Genomic DNA, 18,753 nt, shown 5'->3' with positions numbered 1-18,753 from the left:
TCTCTAACACTCTATTAAAATAAAGTATTTAAATGAATTTTAAATTTATCAGCTTTTTTTTCAAAAAATATTTTATTTATTTTATTTAAAAAAAAAAAATTCAAATCTAAAATCATTAATATATAATATTTATATATATATGAATTTGTTTGATTAATTTAATAACATTTGGAAACTTATTTCATGTCCTTAAAGATAATTATACTAATAATATGATTTAGGTTTTTTTTAAAAAAAAATAAAAAAATCCAAAAAAAATAAAAAGGATCACCAATAATATAAATAGGAAAAAATAAATGCAAACGTATAGATTTTACAATATAAAACTTAAGAAATCATAAGTTATTTTGTTCATTTTTTTATTAAATAACATCAAACAATGAAAATTGTATAATATATTTGCATTCAATGAATGGTTCAAGATTAGAAGGAATAAAATATTCAGAAAAAATAATAGAAAAAAAATTTTCATTCTGTTGTTTTGATTTTAGTGGATGTGGTCTTTCAGAAGGTGAATATGTGTCATTAGGATATTTTGAAAAAAAAGATATAGATAAAGTAGTTAAATACATAAAAGACGCATTTAATGTAAAATATATTTATTTTTGGGGAAGATCTATGGGAGCAGTAAGTGCTTTATTATATTCATAAGAGTAAACAATATAAAATAAATAAACATTAAAAAAAATAGATTTCCGTAAAACATAAAAGGATTAGTTATAGATAGTGCTTATTTAAATATATAGGAAATAGCATATAAAAAAATAAATTTACCTAATTTTTTAGTAAAATTAATAGTGGAGAAAATTAGAAAATAAATATAAGAAAATATTGGATACGATATCCTAGAAGTTAGTGTATTAAAAAAAATCGAAAAAATAAAACAAATTCCCGTTATGTTCATTGTTTCTAAAGAAGATAGCCTTATTTCTTATTAAAACACATTAAAAATATATTCTGTATATAAAAGTTTCCAAAAAAAATTATTTATGTTACTGGTGACCATAATTAAATCAGAAACGACGATATTATTTAAAAAGCAATTGAATTTTTAACCTCAAAATCACAATTTTATAATGATGAGTAGTTATCTTTAAGAATGAAAAAAAAAATAAGTAATTAACAAAAAACACCTTTATAATACTTCTCATAACTAAATATAAATGAAACTTCTATTATTTTAAGAGAATCTTAAGCAAATGTTCCTAACTAATAATAACCTTTTTATATTTAAAAATATAAAAATTAAAGTATAGAATCACCTTAATCTAAAAAAAGTTAAAGTAATAATTCTATTTAATTTGATGAAGAAAGTCATTTTCTGCCAAATAGCTCTTAAAATTTAAATATAAAGTAAAAAAATATAATATAAAAATACTAATTTTCAAAACAGATTCCAACATAAAAAAAGTATGGATAAATATATTGTCAATTCAAACATAAATAATATATAAAAATACGACAATAATGATGGTCTTTAGACAGAAAGATAATAAAATTTAAATAATAAAAAAAGCAATTCTTTATAAGATTGTTAAAGAAAAAGCGAAGGCAACAAAAACTAAACAAAATAAATTGAAAAAAAAAAATTAAACTATTAAACAAGAAAATTTGTATAATCTTATGATTTATAAAAAAACTTAGAATAATAAAATAATCAAACAAATCAAAATAATTACTAATTTCCATAAAATATTAAAATATTAAAAAATAGCAAAAGCATATTAGAAGACAAAAGAGCGAACTCATTCATTAATTAAAGTTTAAACTAATTTAAAAATTAGTAAAATAATAGTATATAGAATATCGTGAATGAGTAAAATAAAATATAATAAATAAACCAAAAATTAAACTTTACAAATGATATTGAGTCTTTTAAAAAGAAACTATCATTAGTTAATTTAAATTAATAAGAAGAAGCGGAGAAAATATAATAACTATCAATACAAAATATTATATAATATTATAAAGAATAAACAAAGTTTAAAAGCACAATTTATTCTTCCTCATAAAAATCATATGAAATTCAACCAAAAGAAAATATATAAAATCATAAAAATACTCATAAATTAAGAGCATCGATTTTAAACTTTTTAGAAAATCATTAAAATTAAATTGATATAAATATGATAGAAAATAAAAAACTATTGTAAATATCATAAACTAATTTAATTTAAGACTAAAGTAAAGCTTAAAATTAATATTAAAATAATGATTATAATTTAGATATTAACAAAAATTATTAAGACAATTTTATCAATTCTTCACCATAGAATTAATCATAAAGTTTTAAAAATGTTCCTGATGTTTAAAACAATATGCCTAAATAACATAAAATATTACAAAGAAAATAAAAATTATTATAATAAGACAATCAGATAAACTATAAACTTTAGAATTAAAACAGAATGTTTTCATTAATTACGGAAAAAATAAAATAAAATCAATTTATTTGTAATAAAAATTAATAAAAAAATTTATAGCAAAAGCAAGAACCAGCAGACTTTAAATGCAAAAATATTTAAGCTTTATATAAAAATCGTTTTGTAGATTAAAACTTTTAAAATAATAATCGTAATTTGTAATAGGAAAAATAAAATTATAACCAAAACACTACTTTCAGTATAAATTAAGTGTAAATATAATAAAATAATTATAATAAAGAATTAAATAATACTAAATAGAGGCCTATATAAAATAATATAACAAACGAAAGTCATTTAAATTCATAAAATATAGATAATTAATATTAGTTCTAATTCAAACAAAATAATAGCTTTTGTTTGGAAGAAAAAGGGCGCTTTTCAACTACTTAAGAAAAAAATTCTTTAAAAATAAATTAGAGTTTTAAAAATAATAATTATAATAATAGTAGAGAAGAATACAAACAAAATATTAAAGATTTTATTTAAAAATAATAGTATTAATAAAATCATAGACTTTTTTAAAGTAAAAAACCTTAATTAATCTAATAATAGTATATAATTAACGACAATAATATAAAAAAAGAATGAAAAAAAAGATAATGAGTATAATAAAAGTTAATATTTATAATAAATAAAATTTGCATTTTTTAAATATTTTATATAAAATAATAATATTTAATATTAAATATAATAAAAAAATAAAGAAGGATTACTAAAAAAATACATTTATGTTTCTTTTAGCAGAGTTTTTTTATTTTTCTTTTTTTTTAAAAAAAACTCAATCATGAAAAAAACAGACGATAATGCATTTTTAATTTATTCTAGTCATTTTTTTTTTCAATTAAATTAAAAAAAAAAATTTAAAAAATAATAATAGAATTATATTAATTAATTTTTATTACTATTTAAAATAATATATATAATTTTATATAGAGTTATATAAATATCAGAAACAATATATTTTATAACATCAGTAGACGAAAATTTAACTAGACTGCCTTCAATAGCAGATATAATTTTACAAAAAAATGTAATATAATATCCTCAAAGATATAAATGACTGTTATCATCAATAAAAAGGTATACAAAAAAGCAAACGAGTTCTAGTTTTTAAATATTAAATATTTTATTAGAAAAGGAATAAAAATGGTAAAAAATATATGGAAGAAGAGATTTATAAATTGAACAAAAATATTATTAAGTAATGATTTTTTATTAATAAAGAATACTGTTTTTGGTGGGTGGGGGGGATAACTCTTTAGACTATTTTTGGTATTCTTAATAAAGATTACTCTTTACTAATATGGATGAATACCCTTTAAAATAAAACTATAGTTAGTAAAATTTTGGATTAATGTGTACAAATTAGAAGGAAAAAAAATGTTTTGCAAGATTTATGGAAAAGCTTGAAAGTTTTTGTTAAAAAAAATTAAAAAATAAAATTTGATTTTGTATTTTTTTTTTTTTGGAGAAAATTTTTTTGAAAAAATAGAGAAATTTTTTATTTATAAAAAAAATTAAAGTTTTTATGAAATTAAAATCGTATTTTTATTAATTTAAATTTTTAAAAAAAATGTTTAGAAAAAATCTTTAAATATGTAAAGAATTTAATTTCTTTTATTTTTTCTATAATTATTATTATGAAAGGAATTTTCGGAAATACTTTTTTTAAATTAAAAATAAAATCATTAATTTATATGAAAAAACAAAAAAAACCGTTTCTTCAAATGAAATGATGATGAAGATTTATAGTTTCTTCCAATATTTTTCTGATATTTAGATTAATTTGCAAAATCATTATCCTAATATTTCTTTTTTTACGGTATATGGTATTTAAGTTTTATCTATTGTGTATTTTAAGGGTTTTTATTAGAAATATTGATGAGTTTTTATATTCTAGAGATAGTGAATATAATTGCATTTAAACAATAAAAAAACAAAAGATGATAATAAAGAAAAAATAAAAAAAGAACATCCAGAAAACACGGGAAAAAATAAAATTACAAAAAAAAGATTTGAATTTATAAAGAAAATTAAAATTAATAATAAAATTTATTAGGAGATGACAAAAAAATTGCTAAAAAAATAAGGAGAAATAAATACATTTATAATAATATTTTTTATTAATTTCTTATTTATTTATTTTTTATAAAATTTTAAATTTGCATATATATTTAATATTTTTATGCTTTTAAATAATTTATTTATTTTTAAACCAATACATTATTATTTTTTCTTATTTGAATTTAAAAAGAAATTAAATAAATATATAGTTTGTATTATATATTAATAATATTTTTTATTTAATTAAATCATACTTAGAGTATATTAAAAATATAAATACTAATATTTAGTATATCAATTTTAATAGTTTAAATTATGCTCTTAAAGATCAAAATAAATAACTAGAAGAGAAATTGTTTTAGATAAAGATAAATTATAATATATGCTTAGTATTTTTAAGTTAGATTAATTTAAAATTTATTTATAAATTAATTTTCAATTAGTTTTTTTAATTTTTCAATAACTTTTTTATTAAAAACTTAACAAAAAAATATATGAAAAAAATTAGATAATGGCTTATTTTAGTTGAATAAGTATTATGTTTATTTAAAAAAAATTAATGTAAAAATAAAAAACAATATGAAAATTAATTTTTATAAAAATATAAAATAATTTATCTTTTTAAAATTTCTAGAATGTTTACATTTTCTATTTCATATGTAATTATGTATTAAGTTTTATACAATATAAATAATAATTTCATTTGAAGATAATAATTTTATATAAATTAATTATATTTTAAAACTTAAAAATTAAATAAAAAAACTAAAAAATTTAATAATTATTTAAGAAAAAAATAAATTATATTTTTTTAAAATAATAATATAAAAAAAGACAAACAAAAAAACTAAAAATGAAACTCTAAAATATATTTAAAATCATATTAATATTTAATCTATTTGTATGTTTTTCAATTTAAGAAAATAGTTAATAAAAAGAGACAACTTAAATAAATAGTGAAGCAAATAAAGGTTTTATAATTATATTAATGGCAACATTTATAAATAATATTTTTTTATTAAAAAAAAAGAATAATCAATTACTGAAAATAAAGAAACAGTAAAAGTAACATAAGAAAATCTTACAAAAAACGAAAATAGTGAAGTTTAAGATCCTCAATAGAAAGTCGAATGTAATTAAAATAAATAAAAGAAAAAAATAATAATATCCAAATAGAAAGTGCTAATAATGTAACTAATAGCAGCTCAAACGAAGAAAAATAAGAAAATAAAAATAAAGAATCGTAAGAAAGTAAAGAAACAGTAAAAACAGAAAATAAAAAAGAGAATCTGACAGAAAAGGAAAAAACTTAAGAACAAAATGCTTAAAAAAAATAAAATGAAGAATAAGCTCTTGATGAAAATCAAAATAAAAATTAAGTAAAAACTAATTTAGATAATCCTTTGTAAGATAATAATGGAAATGGATTCATTTATTTTTTAATTAATGTATGTTTAGGTTTATTTGTATTAAGTGTAGCATTTTATAGATATAAATTAAAAAATCAAAGAATTCCTCCATTCAGCCCTCCTAGTTTCTGCCCTAATATCATATATCCCAGACCAGAAAACGAAATTTTAATCGAAGATTATTATTTCTAATAAATAGAAAATGAAAAAAATTATAGTAAGTAAGCTTAAAAAATATATTTCTGAAATAAAAAAATATTAAATTTATTTTTATATATATATATTTTTTTTAAATATTTTATTATTTTAATTTAATATTTTCCTTTTATTTATTTAATTTTTTTTATTAATTTAAATTTATTTATAATATACTATATTTAATATTATTAAAATATATTAATAAATGTTATAGTATAAAATAAAAAATTTATATTATATTTAAAAGACATATTTATAAATTTTTATTTATTAATTAAATTTTATTAGTTAATACTATAAATATTATGAAAAAAATTTAAAATTATATATGACTAAAATTTTTTTATAATTTTTTTTATAATTTTCTATATAGATTTTTAAAAAATATAATTAAAATTTTAATGTAAATTAATTAATATTTAAATAATTGCATAATTATAAATTAAAAAAAAAATATTAATAATAATATGAGAAACATATATTAATAATAATTTGAATAATTTTATTATTAAAATATTAAATATATATTTTTAAAATAAATAAAAATTAAATTTCATAATTTATTTATTTATTAATTTAAAGACATAATTTATTCTTAAAAATTAAATTTAATTTTAAAATATTTTCTATAAAAATAAATTATTTATTTATTTATTTATTAATTTAAAGACATAATTTATTCTTAAAAATTCAATTTCATTTTTTAATTTCTTCAAAAATAAATTATTTATTTATTTATTTATTTATTTATTTATTTATTTAATTATTTATTTATTTATTATTATTTTTATTTATTTTCTATAGTAACTTCTGATTTATAACTTATTTAAGATATTGCTTTTTCTAAAGAATTACACTATAATTGCAAACTTAAAACATTCATAATATAAAAAACATTGATAGACCTTTTCTTTATAAGTAAAGAAAATTTGATATTAGATGTTATCTATTAATTACTACTTATAATGGAATCGTTTAAGGTAAAATATTTAAAATATTATTTATTAATTTTTTTTATTTTTCTCAAACAAAATATAATAAAATAATACATAGGATATTGGAATTAAGAAGTATATATAAGAACAAGTTCTAAGTAATTCACTTTAAAAAATTTGGAAAATTAATTTATACATTTAACAAACGATGCTGTTTAAAAAAAAGGTGAAGAATTTTGAAAATTTGAAACTGGAAATAAACTTTCATTTAATGAATTTATTAAATATATATAATAAATAAATGGAAATAATTAAAAATATAATTTTATGGAAAAAACATATATTGAAATGAAGGATTTTTAAAAAACAGAAATATATTTTTTTAATAAAAAAAGAATATAGCTACTGATTGTGTAAAAGCAGTTTATAGAAAAATAGAGCCTAATAAAAAATAATTTAGTTTTGAAGTATAAAAAATATAAGTTAAAAAAATTAATAAAAAATAAGTTATTTCGTTTAGATTTTATGATAGACGAAAGTTATAACACATGGCTTATAGAAGTTAATACTAACCCTTGTTTAGAAACAAAATGTCCTTTATTAAATAGAATTATTTCTTCTTTGATTGAAAATGTGTTTAAAATTGCTGTAGATCCCATATTTCCCCCTCCTAATTTTCCAAAAAGTAAAAATTATCTTTTGCCGTAAAATGCTTATGAAATGAATAAATTCGAATTAATTTTTTATGAAATATATCAAGAATAGAATTTCAAAAATACATAATCTAAATGTATTTATTAAATTAAAAATAATTTTATATTTATTTTTTTATAGTTAATAATATTGATGAAACACGTGAGTTTGAATATGATTATTAAAACTTAAATAAAAAATGATTAATAATAATTAAACTAAATATAATGTATATCTTAATTATTTTTAAGATATTTTTTAGATATTTTTTTATTAAAATTATTTTATTTCTAAACATGATATATTTTTAAATAAAAATCTTAATAAAAAATTCTATTATAAAAATTTCATTTAAAATTAAATACAACACAAAAATTAAAAAAAATAGTACATAATTGAATTATAAATAAAATATAAGGTTATTGTGTTTACAAATAAAATTATAAAGTTTTAAAATACATTTAAGCATTAAAAAAAAAAAAATTATAAAATACAAAAATATAAATAAAAAAATAAATATAAAAATAAATATAAAAATAAATATAAAATAAATATAAATATAAAATAAATATATATATAAATATATATATATTAATATTATTATAAATTTTAATAATTATTATTTTTTATTTATATTTAAAATATAAAATAATGCATAAGAATATTTATTTTTTATAAAAATCTATAAATAAATTATAATAATTATTTCAATATAATATTATTATAAAATTAAATATTGTTTTTATATAAATATGTCATAATATAACAAATTATAATTCCTTCATGATAAAAAGAAAAACAAAATATTATATGTTAAATTTGTAATAAGTAATTTTAATATAATTCTATGTTTTAACGCCATTTTTTAATTCATAATGATTACCGCTAATATTAATGTACATATTGTCCTAAAAATTTTAAAAGACTTGATAATTTTAAGACCCATTAACGTTCTCATACTAAACAATAACCTTATGGTTGTGGTGAATGTGGTTAATGTTTTACAAATAAAGCAGCTTTAAGATACCATATGATAAAACACAGTAATTAAGTGAACTTTTTATGTCCTTATTCTGAATGTTAGAAAAAATTTGCGACAAAAAGTTAATTGAATTAACATTTAAAGACAAAGTTCCATTAAAAAAAATAGAATAAAGAAATAATATGTAAAAAAGAATCCGAATTAAATACTTTTTTAGATGAATATTCCGAAGGAGAACTAAATTTGATAAACAAAATTTGGGAAAATAAAAAAATATTCTAAATTAAGAATAAAATTAAATAGCAGACTAAAATGAAAATTATTGTGATTTATAAATTAACTCAAACCATGGAAAGTTAAGGTAAGAAATAAGAATTATGGTAGGATTAGTAGATAAAATGAATAATGAAAAAGAACAGAATTAAAATAATAATTCTTTTGATTATTTTTATGAGGAAAATTAATTTTTCAATAATTAAAATATGTTTTATTAGAATGATAATAATGCTTTTTATAGTAATAATTGTTCTGATGATGAAAACAAAGGGAATAATTATATTTTGTAGAAAGAAAAAATTAAGACTGCGGCGAATATTATTAATATTTGTCATACTAGATTATAGGATTATTAATATTATTAATAAAATAACTCCATGGAATTATTAGAGTAAGAAATTAATCATTAATAATAATTTGAAGATGATAAAATTCATTCTTATAAATAAAATTAAAATATCATTGAATATGAAAAAAACTAATAAATTAATTCTAAAAATTAAAATAACAAATTCTAAAGTGATAATATTTTAAATACTATTAATAATTAAGATTTTTTTGAGAAAAATGTTGATATTTAAGCTTATAATTAAAAATCTATGCTTGTAATCAACATTAATAATGAATAATAAAATTTAGAAGATTATATAACTTATAATTAAAATGATTAAATTTATTGAAATAAATATAATATATAGTTTTTATTTATTTAATATTATATATTTTTATAGTGAAATAATATAATTATTTTTTAATTTTAATATTTTTATAATAATTATTTTTTATTTAAATATAAATTGCCAAATCGTACTTGTTTTCAATTTATTTTATTCATTTAAAAATTAAAATAAATAAAAGTAAATATATATATTTATATATATATTCTTTTATTTTTTAAATTAATTTTTTTTAAATAACAGAAAAAATTAAAACTTCAAAAATTTAAATTAAATATTTACAATAATAAAAATGCATAGAGCACAACCGATATTTAATCATATTTGTTATAAAAAAGAACTTTAAAAAAATAAAGAAAAACACAATTAAAAAATATCGAATTTATAATCAACGTATCAAAGGAAAAGTCTATATCATTCTATTGATTATAAATTAAATAATTTAAAAAAAGAATAGCAGTTTGAGAATAAATATACAGAAGTATAAAGAGAAAATCGTATTTTATTAGAAAAAATAACAAACATAATGCAAAAAAGTAAAATTGCAATAATAAATAATGCAGTATCGCCAATGTCTTTAAATATAAATACACGAAAGATCTTTTTTACAAAGGTATAACACCAAAATTATTTATTATTAAAACGTTTAAAAGAAAAGAAAAGTAATTATTCGGTAAAACAATGGGAGTAAGAATTTATAAAAAATCAAAATAGAGTTATGAACATATCTTAATATCCATTATAATTTGGTTAAAAAAAGAGGATTCGTTTAATTATTAAGAAAAAGAATTCAAAACTCCTTCTATTGAAATAAATCATAATAATATGAACTAAATAAAAATAAGATCAAAAACAATTTAAATATAGCATAAATTAATAAGATAATAAAATGATTCAATGTCAAGTTTAGAAAAAAATAATTCCTATAGTTTTAGAATACGTAAATTTAATTAAAGTTTCAAAAATTCAACAAAAGATATAAACAAAAATAATGAATTATAAAATATAAGTAATGAATTATATGATTATAAAATATAATGTATGAATTAGAAAATTTCTAAACAGAAAAATAATAATTTGGAATAATAATTACCTTTATATAAAAAAGTAAAAAAATAATCTAATTAATATTTAGAAATAGAAGTTAGAATTGAAAATTCATTTCTTTTTGTTATTTCTAAAAATATTCAAAATAATTAATAAAGAGAATTTTCTATACCAAAAGAAGTGGCATTAGAATATATAAAAAATTATTGTGAAAATAATTTTAATATTTTTATTTAATAAATTGATTTTTAAAATGATTAATTGCAAATTTTAGATAATAATTTTTTATAATATTACAGAAATTAAAAAAATAGTTCGAATTTTGATGTAAATTAAAAGAACAATACGTGCCATACCAATAAATAAAATTAATAAATTAAAATATAATAATAATAAAATATTGATTAAATTAATGATAAAGAAAAATAAAAATATTAATGATTATATGAAAGTATTAAAATATATGTAAAATTTATATTATAATATTAAACATATTAGATTTTGTTTATTAAAAAATTAAATTTAATTTTAATATATTAAAAATTTAAAATTGAAAAGTATTATATATAAGTTTATAAAAGATAATTTATTTAGAAATAAAATAATTAAAATAATTTATATATTTATAAAATAAACTTAATTTTGAATATTCTATAAAAATTATTAATAAATTTAAATTATAAATCAAAGAAAAACAGATTAATGAATAAGCTTAAATAAATAATATTATTATTTTAATAATACTAATCAAACATATTTAATAGGATTAATAATTTAATTTAAAATATATTAACTCTTATTAATGAAAACACAATTATCAATGATTCGTTTTAAGAAACTTATAATAAAAGAATTTTAAAAAATAAAATTATATAGTTTTTAAATATAAGGTAAATATTATAAAAATATTAAATAAATAACAATTCCAATTTTTAAAATGTAAAAATTTTAACGAATATATATTAATAATATATTTTAAGTTTTAAATTAACTATTTAAAATATAATTAATACTAATTAAAAGTTATATAGCAAAATAAATATTCCGAATTATTACAAAAATGGATTAAGATATAATAAAAAACATCAAAAGTAATTAAACAAATGATTAAAAAATGTGTGATTTAAATATTTAAAATTTTGAAATGTAATAAATAACAATAGAATTTTTAAAATTAAATAGATAAATAATAATGAATAATCTAACTAAATAAAATCAGGAAGAATCATATGTATAAAAAAAATGTAAAAAAAATAATTATTAGATGTATTTTAAAAATAAAAATAATTCAATTTAATATAATATTTTTTTTTTAATACTTAAATTTTAAAAATATATAAAAAGAAAATGATTTTTAAGTTTAATAAAACAAAATCCGAAAATCCTAATAAATTTAAAGCCCAAAATAGATATATTTAAAATTAAGTGATTTTAAACTTGATTTTAGTCAGAAAAACGATATAAAAAGATTAGAAACAAATAACTAAGATAATAAAAATATTTATACTGATAAAATTAATTTTATGTTCAATTAATAAAAAGATTTTTAATAATATATTTAAACAGCAAAATAAAAAAATTAAAGAAAATTTGAAAACGAATGTATTTTATAAGATAATTAGCATATAAAAAATATATAAATAAATAAAATAAATGAGAATAACAAATTGAATTAGAATTAATAACTATTATTTACAAAGAAAAACTAATATAATTAATAAAATATATAACGATTTTCTAATAAATATAAGAAAAATGCCAATAACTAAAATGTTAATTAAAATAATTAAAGAATGGGTATTACTTAAGAAAGTTTATAATAAAGCTTTCTTTAAAGATAAAAGCATCTTTTTGTTTTATAAAATAATAAATATATAATTCTAACAAAAAATGAAGATAATAAAAATTAAAATTATAACTTACAATAACAAACAATTAATAATAGATAATCAAATAGTGCTGAAAAATCAGACTATAGTTAATAAAATAAACTAAACTCATTTAATTTTAATTAATAGATATTTAACAATTTTAGAAATAAAAATTCAATAAACCAAGAAAAGCAATTGACAATAAAAAACTAAGATAAAGTGATAAATTTACAAGAGAAGAAAATAAGTTTACTAAATTATCCTGTTTCTTAAAGAAGTTAATTATGGATTAAACTAAAAAATGAAAAAATGTTAGAATTGTTAAATTAAAAAACGTCAAATGAAATTTAGAATTGCACTTTTCATCCATAAACCAATAATTCTAAATTTAGAAATAGAACAAATTCATTATTTTAATTCGAACATTAAAATATTAATAAAACACAAACCTAATTTGACTTTTTATTTGATATTGAATAAAATTATAGAAACATTAAATCTTAAAGCTTTTTTAAAAATAATAAACATAAAAATTAATCGTATAGCATTATTTATTAAAATAAAATAAAAAAATCAAGTTTTACTAAAATAAGTTCTTGTTTTTATAACAATAATAGCTTATAAAATAATATGGATTTGAACTATTGAATTTTTTTGCCCAAAAAAATATTTATATATATGAATTCGATTTTTTGTTTATTTAAAAATTAAACTTTTATATTTTAAAATGAGATTATTATAAATTATTAAAATAATTTCAATAAATAGAATAAAATATTTAAAGAAAATAATGAAATATTAAAAAATAAAATTAAAAAATATTTCAAAATATTTGTTTGAACAAAAAAAATAAAATAAAAAAAGATAAATATTAATAATCAAAAATTCGATTTAAAAAAACCCTAAATAAAAATTAAATCTACTCTCCTATAAATAAATAAAATCACCAGTCAAGAAAAGGATCATCAGCAGGTTTTAAAGCAGGAGCAGTAGTATCACTTTCAGGATAACTAGAAAAGTTAGAAGTATCATTAGGTGCTCTTTAAAAATAAAAAAATAAAAATAAAAAATGATTTTATTACTTAACGACAGGTTTGTAAGGAGGTGTGAGTTTCTTTTATACAAGTTAATTCCAATCAACATTACTAAACCACCTATGATTTTTGATATCAGCAGCACCGTTTTTCAAATTTCCGTATCTTTTAGAAAGATCAGATACTAATAAGTGTTTAACAATAGACTTAGCATTTCTAAAAAATAAAAAATAAAAAATAAAAAAAATATAGCAATTTTTTTACTTATCAAAATTTCTAGGAAATTTAACTTTTCCTTTCAAAATTTTCTAATATATAGCCATAGGGTCTTCATCAGTAAAAGGATCGATACCTGCATTCATTTCATATATTAAAACTCCAAGTGTCCACCAATCAACAGCTTTTCCATGACCTTTTATTTATTTTAATTATATATATTAATAAAAAATATTTAATTAAAAAAACCTTTATTTAACAAAATTTCAGGTGCTAAATATTCAGGAGTACCACAAAGAGTATAAGTACGTCCTTCAACAATTTTGGCAAAACCAAAATCTGTTAATTTTAAGTAACCATCATCTGCAATTAATAAATTTTCCGGTTTTAAATCTCTATAAATTACATTTTTAGAGTGCAAATATTCAAACATACAAGTAACTTATGCAGCATAAATGCACGCATGGTCAGGTTCTAAGGCTCCAATACTACGCAAGTAGGTAAATAATTCTCCACCGGAAACAAATTCAAGAATTAAATATATGTAACGACTATCTTGACAAAAACCATCCATTTTTACAATAAACGGATGATTCATATTTGAAAGAATCGTGTTCTCGTTTATTATATGGTCAACTTATTTTAATCTTATAATTTCAGCTTTTTTTAATTATTTTAAAGCAAAAAATGAATTTGTTCCTTTCTTTTTTGATAATTTTACTCGACCGAAAGAACCTTTATTTTTAGTTTTTTAATTTAATAAATATTTATATTATAAGTATAATTTTATTTGTATTGTTTTTTATGATGATTATTATTTTTATAAATTTTTAATTTATTTTGAATCTTTTTACCTGTCCCTAAGGTTTAAAATATTTCATAATCAGATAATTTCATTTTTTTCGGTTTTTCCATTTTTTGCTTTATGTTTTTAATATTTTTTTTCTTTTATTTATTATCTATTTTAATTTTTGTAAATAAAACAATGTTTTAACAAGTAATAAATAAGTTATATATAATTTTAACATATTATTTTAAATTATATCATAAAACATATAAATAAAATATAATAATAAAAAATTAAAAATAAAATAATTATATATTTTATTTTAAAAAAAATTTTTTATGATTTTTATTTTTATTTTTATTTTATTTTTAATTAAATATTCCAATAAAAATAAAAAATTACTTTAATATATATGGATATTTTTCTTATTAGAATTATTTTTTTATTTTTTTAATAATTTTAATTTAAAAACACAATCTAAAAAAAAAGACCATTAAAAAGGATTATGGCACTTTTTTTTCTTTATTTGAGTTTTTAAACAAAAAAAATCAGAAAAAATAAAAAAACCATTCTAAAAAGTTAAATATATAACTAATTTTTTAAAGCTATAGTATTAACATTTAAAATTTTTTATTATTTTTATCATTAAATTTATTTAAATTCAGAAGAAGAATTCCAATCTAGAATTTCTGATTTGAGATAACTTTTCTTTATATATTAAAAAAATCAAAATAAATTTTTTTAATTCAATTATATATTACATTAGCTATAAAACAACTATTTTATATACTATTTTTTTAATTAATCTTTTAAAAATCTTTATTTTAATTTAATCCACTTTAAAATACATTTGAAATTTTAATGCTATTACATGTCTCACTATCTTATAAAATATAATTTAATACTAATTGTTCATAATTAAACTTACTTGGAATAATTTTATTAATATTAGCATAATCCAGTAAGCCGATTTAATTTTACATCACAATTTATTTTTTTAGCTTATTCTTATAATATATATAATAAAAATATATTTGTTTAGTGTACTATGTCAATTTATGAAAACTCAAAATCCCTTTTTTCAATTGACATGTTTTGCACGAGTGACAAACTCTTATGAATATATTAATCTTTAAAAAAATTAAGTCTAAAAATAAAAAATTAAATCTAAATAATTAAATTTAACAAATTATTTAATATTATATATTATTATTAACCCTAACTTTTAATTTATGTTTTTAAGAATAGCATTATTATAAATTATTTATTCTTCATTACATTAAAATAATTTTAATGCCCTTTTATATATTTGATTTTGAGAATTATCAACTTGTTTTATTATCGAAATTTATGAAACTTTATCTTAATTTTTTTATTTATTATGTTATTAAGCATTTTTTTTCGCTTATGATATTGGATTATATATAAAAGGAAGTTAAATTTAATTTTTTATTGATAATTATTGAAGTAATTTTAGTTAGTTAAATTCTTATTCATAATTATTTGTTTTATATTCTTTTTATTTATTTTAATCCTTTATTTAGTAATATAAGTTAGTATATTTTTTAATTTAAATTATTATACTTTCTAATTAAAAAATAAATTATATTTATAATCTAAATTCTTATAAGATGACGATTTTAAAATATTTAGAGTATTTGTGATCTTTTATTTACTTTAAATTACAAATGCGGAATAAATAACATTTATTTAAATTATAATTACTTGCTAATTTTAATTTAGTTTTTAATATTTTATTGTTTTTAATCATTTTATAGCATTTTTTATTTTTTAATTTGCATATTTATTATTTATGCACAATTTAACTTTAAAAATGAATTAATAAAATAAAAATATATTTAAAATTAAGTACGTTATTTATTGGGGCAATCATTTTTTAGAATTCCTATTTTTTTGACAAACTAATTATTTGTTTAAATTTTTTTAAAAATTATTATTATAAGTTTTTATTTTAAATATAATTGACACAACCTTTTTTATTAAAGACTTTGGTATTTATTAGTTATTAGCTTTTTTTACTTATTTGTTTTTTTATGAAGATTATTATATGATTAAATATAAAAAGTATTCTAAAATTAAAATTATTTTTATTGAAGAATTTACTTTTTTTATTTATTCATTATTTTATAATATTTTATTTTTAGAAATGCTTTAATTTTAAAATATAATTATTATTACTTTTACAATAAAAATATTAGCATATTTTAAGAAAATATAAAATATATTATTTCATATTGATTTTTAATAATAAAAATGATTAAATTATAAATAAGTATTACTATTATATATCAAATTTCTATTTGTTTTTTTTAAAAAAATAACACAAATAAAAAATTAATAAACAATTTGTTAAAAAAAATTCATTAGTTTAAGATTTTACCAATCTATTATTTTTATGTCCTATTTTTATTCTTATTTTTATCTTTTATGTCTTTCTTTTCTAATTTTTAATATAACTTTAGGATTTTATCTATAATCTTATTTCTACTTTAAGTACTAAATTTTTAATTGCTATTATGCATTCTATAAAGGTTTAATAATTCATTATGTTTTTTATTAATTATTTTTATAAGATTTTCATTTAAGTAAATTATTATTTAATTTATTAATTGAAACGATTAATAATTGTTTTTAAGAGATTTAGTTAAATTATATTCTCACTTTACTTATTTTTTTATTTACACATTTTAATGAATTTATGTTTATTTATTAAGTTCATAAACATTCTATTTATAATTTTAATACTATTTAGTTGTACTAATATTTTAATTAATAATTTATTTAAATATATTCTATCCATGAAATTACATTAACTAAAATGTATTTCTTTTCCCTAATTATCTTAATTTTTGCAATTCTTTTAATAGATATAGTTATTATTTAAATTATCAGATTACATTACTTAATCTATTTATTTTTTTCGATTATTTAAAAAACTTTATTTTATTTAAAAATTTATTCTTTTGTTGTTTAACATTTTTGTAAAAAATAGAGATCATTTTCGTTATAAAATAGAAATCGATCGACGAAATTTTTTTAAGAGTATAATTTTTAAATTTGTATTTATTAATTATTTTTCTAATACTAAAAACTTTCTTTCAAAGTTCAACTATTATATTAAATTATAGTTTTTTTATTGCATTTTTTGCATTTTCTTTGATTTTAATTATTAAAAATTAATTATTTTACATTTTAGGTCCGATAATTATTTCTAAAAGTATATTTTTTACATTGCATATTTTAAATTTCATTTTATAATTTCATTTTAATGTTTTTTATTAGTATTTATTAGCTTCAATTTTTTTTTTTAAGAAATTGATTTATAATTTGTTTATAAATAATTAAAAAAATATAATTTCAAGTTTATTGTGAATAATATTGCATTTATTTTAAAAAATTATTTTTATTTAAAAAAATAAATAATACTTTATTGTGTTGATAAAAATTTATATTTGTTTAATTTTTTTCACTTTTTTATATATTTATTTATTTTTTATCTTTATAAAACCTAATTTTAATATTAAATAAATTTTGTTTCTATATAATATAAAATAAATTTTATTTTCTATTTAGTAAAATATAAAAAAAAGAATATATTTTATATTATAATATCTAATATCTAAAGTTTATTGTAAAAAATTAAAATAAAGTTAAAATTAATATATATTAGTAGGTGTATATGTATATTAAATTAAAATCTATTAAAATTATATAGAAATTTGATAAATATTTATTTATCTGAATATAATCAAATCAAAATTAATTTATAGATACTAAAATAATAAAGATAAAAAAAAATAAGAATCATTATTTATAAGTTTAAAAGTCAATAAACAATAATTAAATTTATAAAAATGTTATATTGAAACTCCATAAACCAACCTATACAAATTAAGAGATTTTTTAAAAAACTTATAAAATTAATTATTTTTTAAATTATATTACAGAGTTTTTTTTTATATTTTATTTTGAAAATAATAAAATATAAAAAATACTTAATAAATTTATTTAAATTAAAAACAAGAAATTATTAAAATTATATTATTTCTATTAAATTATTAAATATTTTATAAATTCATTTTTTTAAATGAAAGAATAATAAATAAAATATCCATAA

General features: G+C 15.0%; 5 protein-coding genes across 5 annotated transcripts, besides 26 other annotated features; 4 read left to right on the top strand and 1 right to left on the bottom strand. All coding sequences in view use genetic code 6, as the record gives it.

Moving 5' to 3' along the window:
* Positions 1–412: 412 nt before the first annotated feature.
* IMG5_097040 (hypothetical protein) lies at positions 413–1,002 on the top strand (the record flags this gene model as incomplete). Its single annotated transcript, XM_004035528.1, has 2 exons — positions 413–653; positions 692–1,002. The coding sequence occupies 2 exons, from the start codon at positions 413–415 to the stop codon at positions 1,000–1,002; spliced, it is 552 nt and encodes a 183-aa protein (XP_004035576.1).
* Positions 1,003–3,076: 2,074 nt separating this feature from the next.
* Positions 3,077–3,119: a microsatellite.
* A 351-nt stretch (positions 3,120–3,470) lies between these two features.
* Positions 3,471–4,346, top strand: IMG5_097030 (hypothetical protein). The gene is made up of 2 exons (XM_004035527.1): positions 3,471–3,506; positions 3,560–4,346. Exon 2 carries the CDS (start codon positions 3,955–3,957, stop codon positions 4,306–4,308), a length of 354 nt encoding a protein of 117 aa, XP_004035575.1. The 5' UTR covers positions 3,471–3,506; positions 3,560–3,954; the 3' UTR covers positions 4,309–4,346.
* Positions 4,347–5,230: 884 nt separating this feature from the next.
* Positions 5,231–5,271: a microsatellite.
* Positions 5,272–5,311: 40 nt separating this feature from the next.
* Positions 5,312–7,040, top strand: IMG5_097020 (hypothetical protein). Its single transcript, XM_004035526.1, has 4 exons — positions 5,312–5,461; positions 5,521–5,622; positions 5,667–6,120; positions 6,902–7,040. The coding sequence occupies exons 1-4, from the start codon at positions 5,344–5,346 to the stop codon at positions 6,909–6,911; spliced, it is 684 nt and encodes a 227-aa protein (XP_004035574.1). The 5' UTR covers positions 5,312–5,343; the 3' UTR covers positions 6,912–7,040.
* Positions 6,156–6,264: a microsatellite.
* Positions 6,162–6,246: a microsatellite.
* Positions 6,181–6,247: a microsatellite.
* Positions 6,196–6,259: a microsatellite.
* Positions 6,223–6,263: a microsatellite.
* Positions 6,436–6,476: a microsatellite.
* Positions 6,594–6,847: a microsatellite.
* Positions 6,656–6,847: a microsatellite.
* Positions 6,821–6,894: a microsatellite.
* A 22-nt stretch (positions 7,041–7,062) lies between the features above and the next one.
* Positions 7,063–7,928, top strand: IMG5_097010 (tubulin-tyrosine ligase family protein, putative; the record flags this gene model as incomplete). Its single annotated transcript, XM_004035525.1, has 4 exons — positions 7,063–7,077; positions 7,428–7,499; positions 7,540–7,717; positions 7,867–7,928. The coding sequence occupies 4 exons, from the start codon at positions 7,063–7,065 to the stop codon at positions 7,926–7,928; spliced, it is 327 nt and encodes a 108-aa protein (XP_004035573.1).
* Positions 7,929–7,966: 38 nt separating this feature from the next.
* Positions 7,967–7,996: a microsatellite.
* Positions 7,997–8,198: 202 nt separating this feature from the next.
* Positions 8,199–8,300: a microsatellite.
* Positions 8,222–8,316: a microsatellite.
* Positions 8,294–8,323: a microsatellite.
* A 1,396-nt stretch (positions 8,324–9,719) lies between these two features.
* Positions 9,720–9,768: a microsatellite.
* Positions 9,769–11,064: 1,296 nt separating this feature from the next.
* Positions 11,065–11,108: a microsatellite.
* Positions 11,109–13,386: 2,278 nt separating this feature from the next.
* Positions 13,387–14,777, bottom strand: IMG5_097000 (protein kinase domain protein). The gene is made up of 5 exons (XM_004035524.1): positions 14,683–14,777; positions 14,078–14,563; positions 13,877–14,024; positions 13,661–13,828; positions 13,387–13,618 (listed from the first exon to the last, which is right to left on the bottom strand). Exons 1-5 carry the CDS (start codon positions 14,741–14,743, stop codon positions 13,522–13,524), a joined length of 960 nt encoding a protein of 319 aa, XP_004035572.1. The 5' UTR covers positions 14,744–14,777; the 3' UTR covers positions 13,387–13,521.
* Positions 13,622–13,648: a microsatellite.
* Positions 13,830–13,857: a microsatellite.
* Positions 14,778–14,956: 179 nt separating the features above from the next.
* Positions 14,957–14,986: a microsatellite.
* A 1,371-nt stretch (positions 14,987–16,357) lies between these two features.
* Positions 16,358–16,391: a microsatellite.
* A 627-nt stretch (positions 16,392–17,018) lies between these two features.
* Positions 17,019–17,065: a microsatellite.
* Positions 17,024–17,058: a microsatellite.
* Positions 17,066–17,560: 495 nt separating the features above from the next.
* Positions 17,561–17,596: a microsatellite.
* A 277-nt stretch (positions 17,597–17,873) lies between these two features.
* Positions 17,874–17,905: a microsatellite.
* Positions 17,906–18,149: 244 nt separating this feature from the next.
* Positions 18,150–18,220: a microsatellite.
* Positions 18,221–18,753: the final 533 nt, after the last annotated feature.

The sequence above is a fragment of the Ichthyophthirius multifiliis genome (assembly GCF_000220395.1).
Source record: "Ichthyophthirius multifiliis unplaced genomic scaffold scaff_1120509250831, whole genome shotgun sequence".
Classification (NCBI taxonomy): Eukaryota; Ciliophora; class Oligohymenophorea; order Hymenostomatida; genus Ichthyophthirius; species Ichthyophthirius multifiliis.
This window is presented reverse-complemented; position numbering and strand designations above follow the sequence as displayed.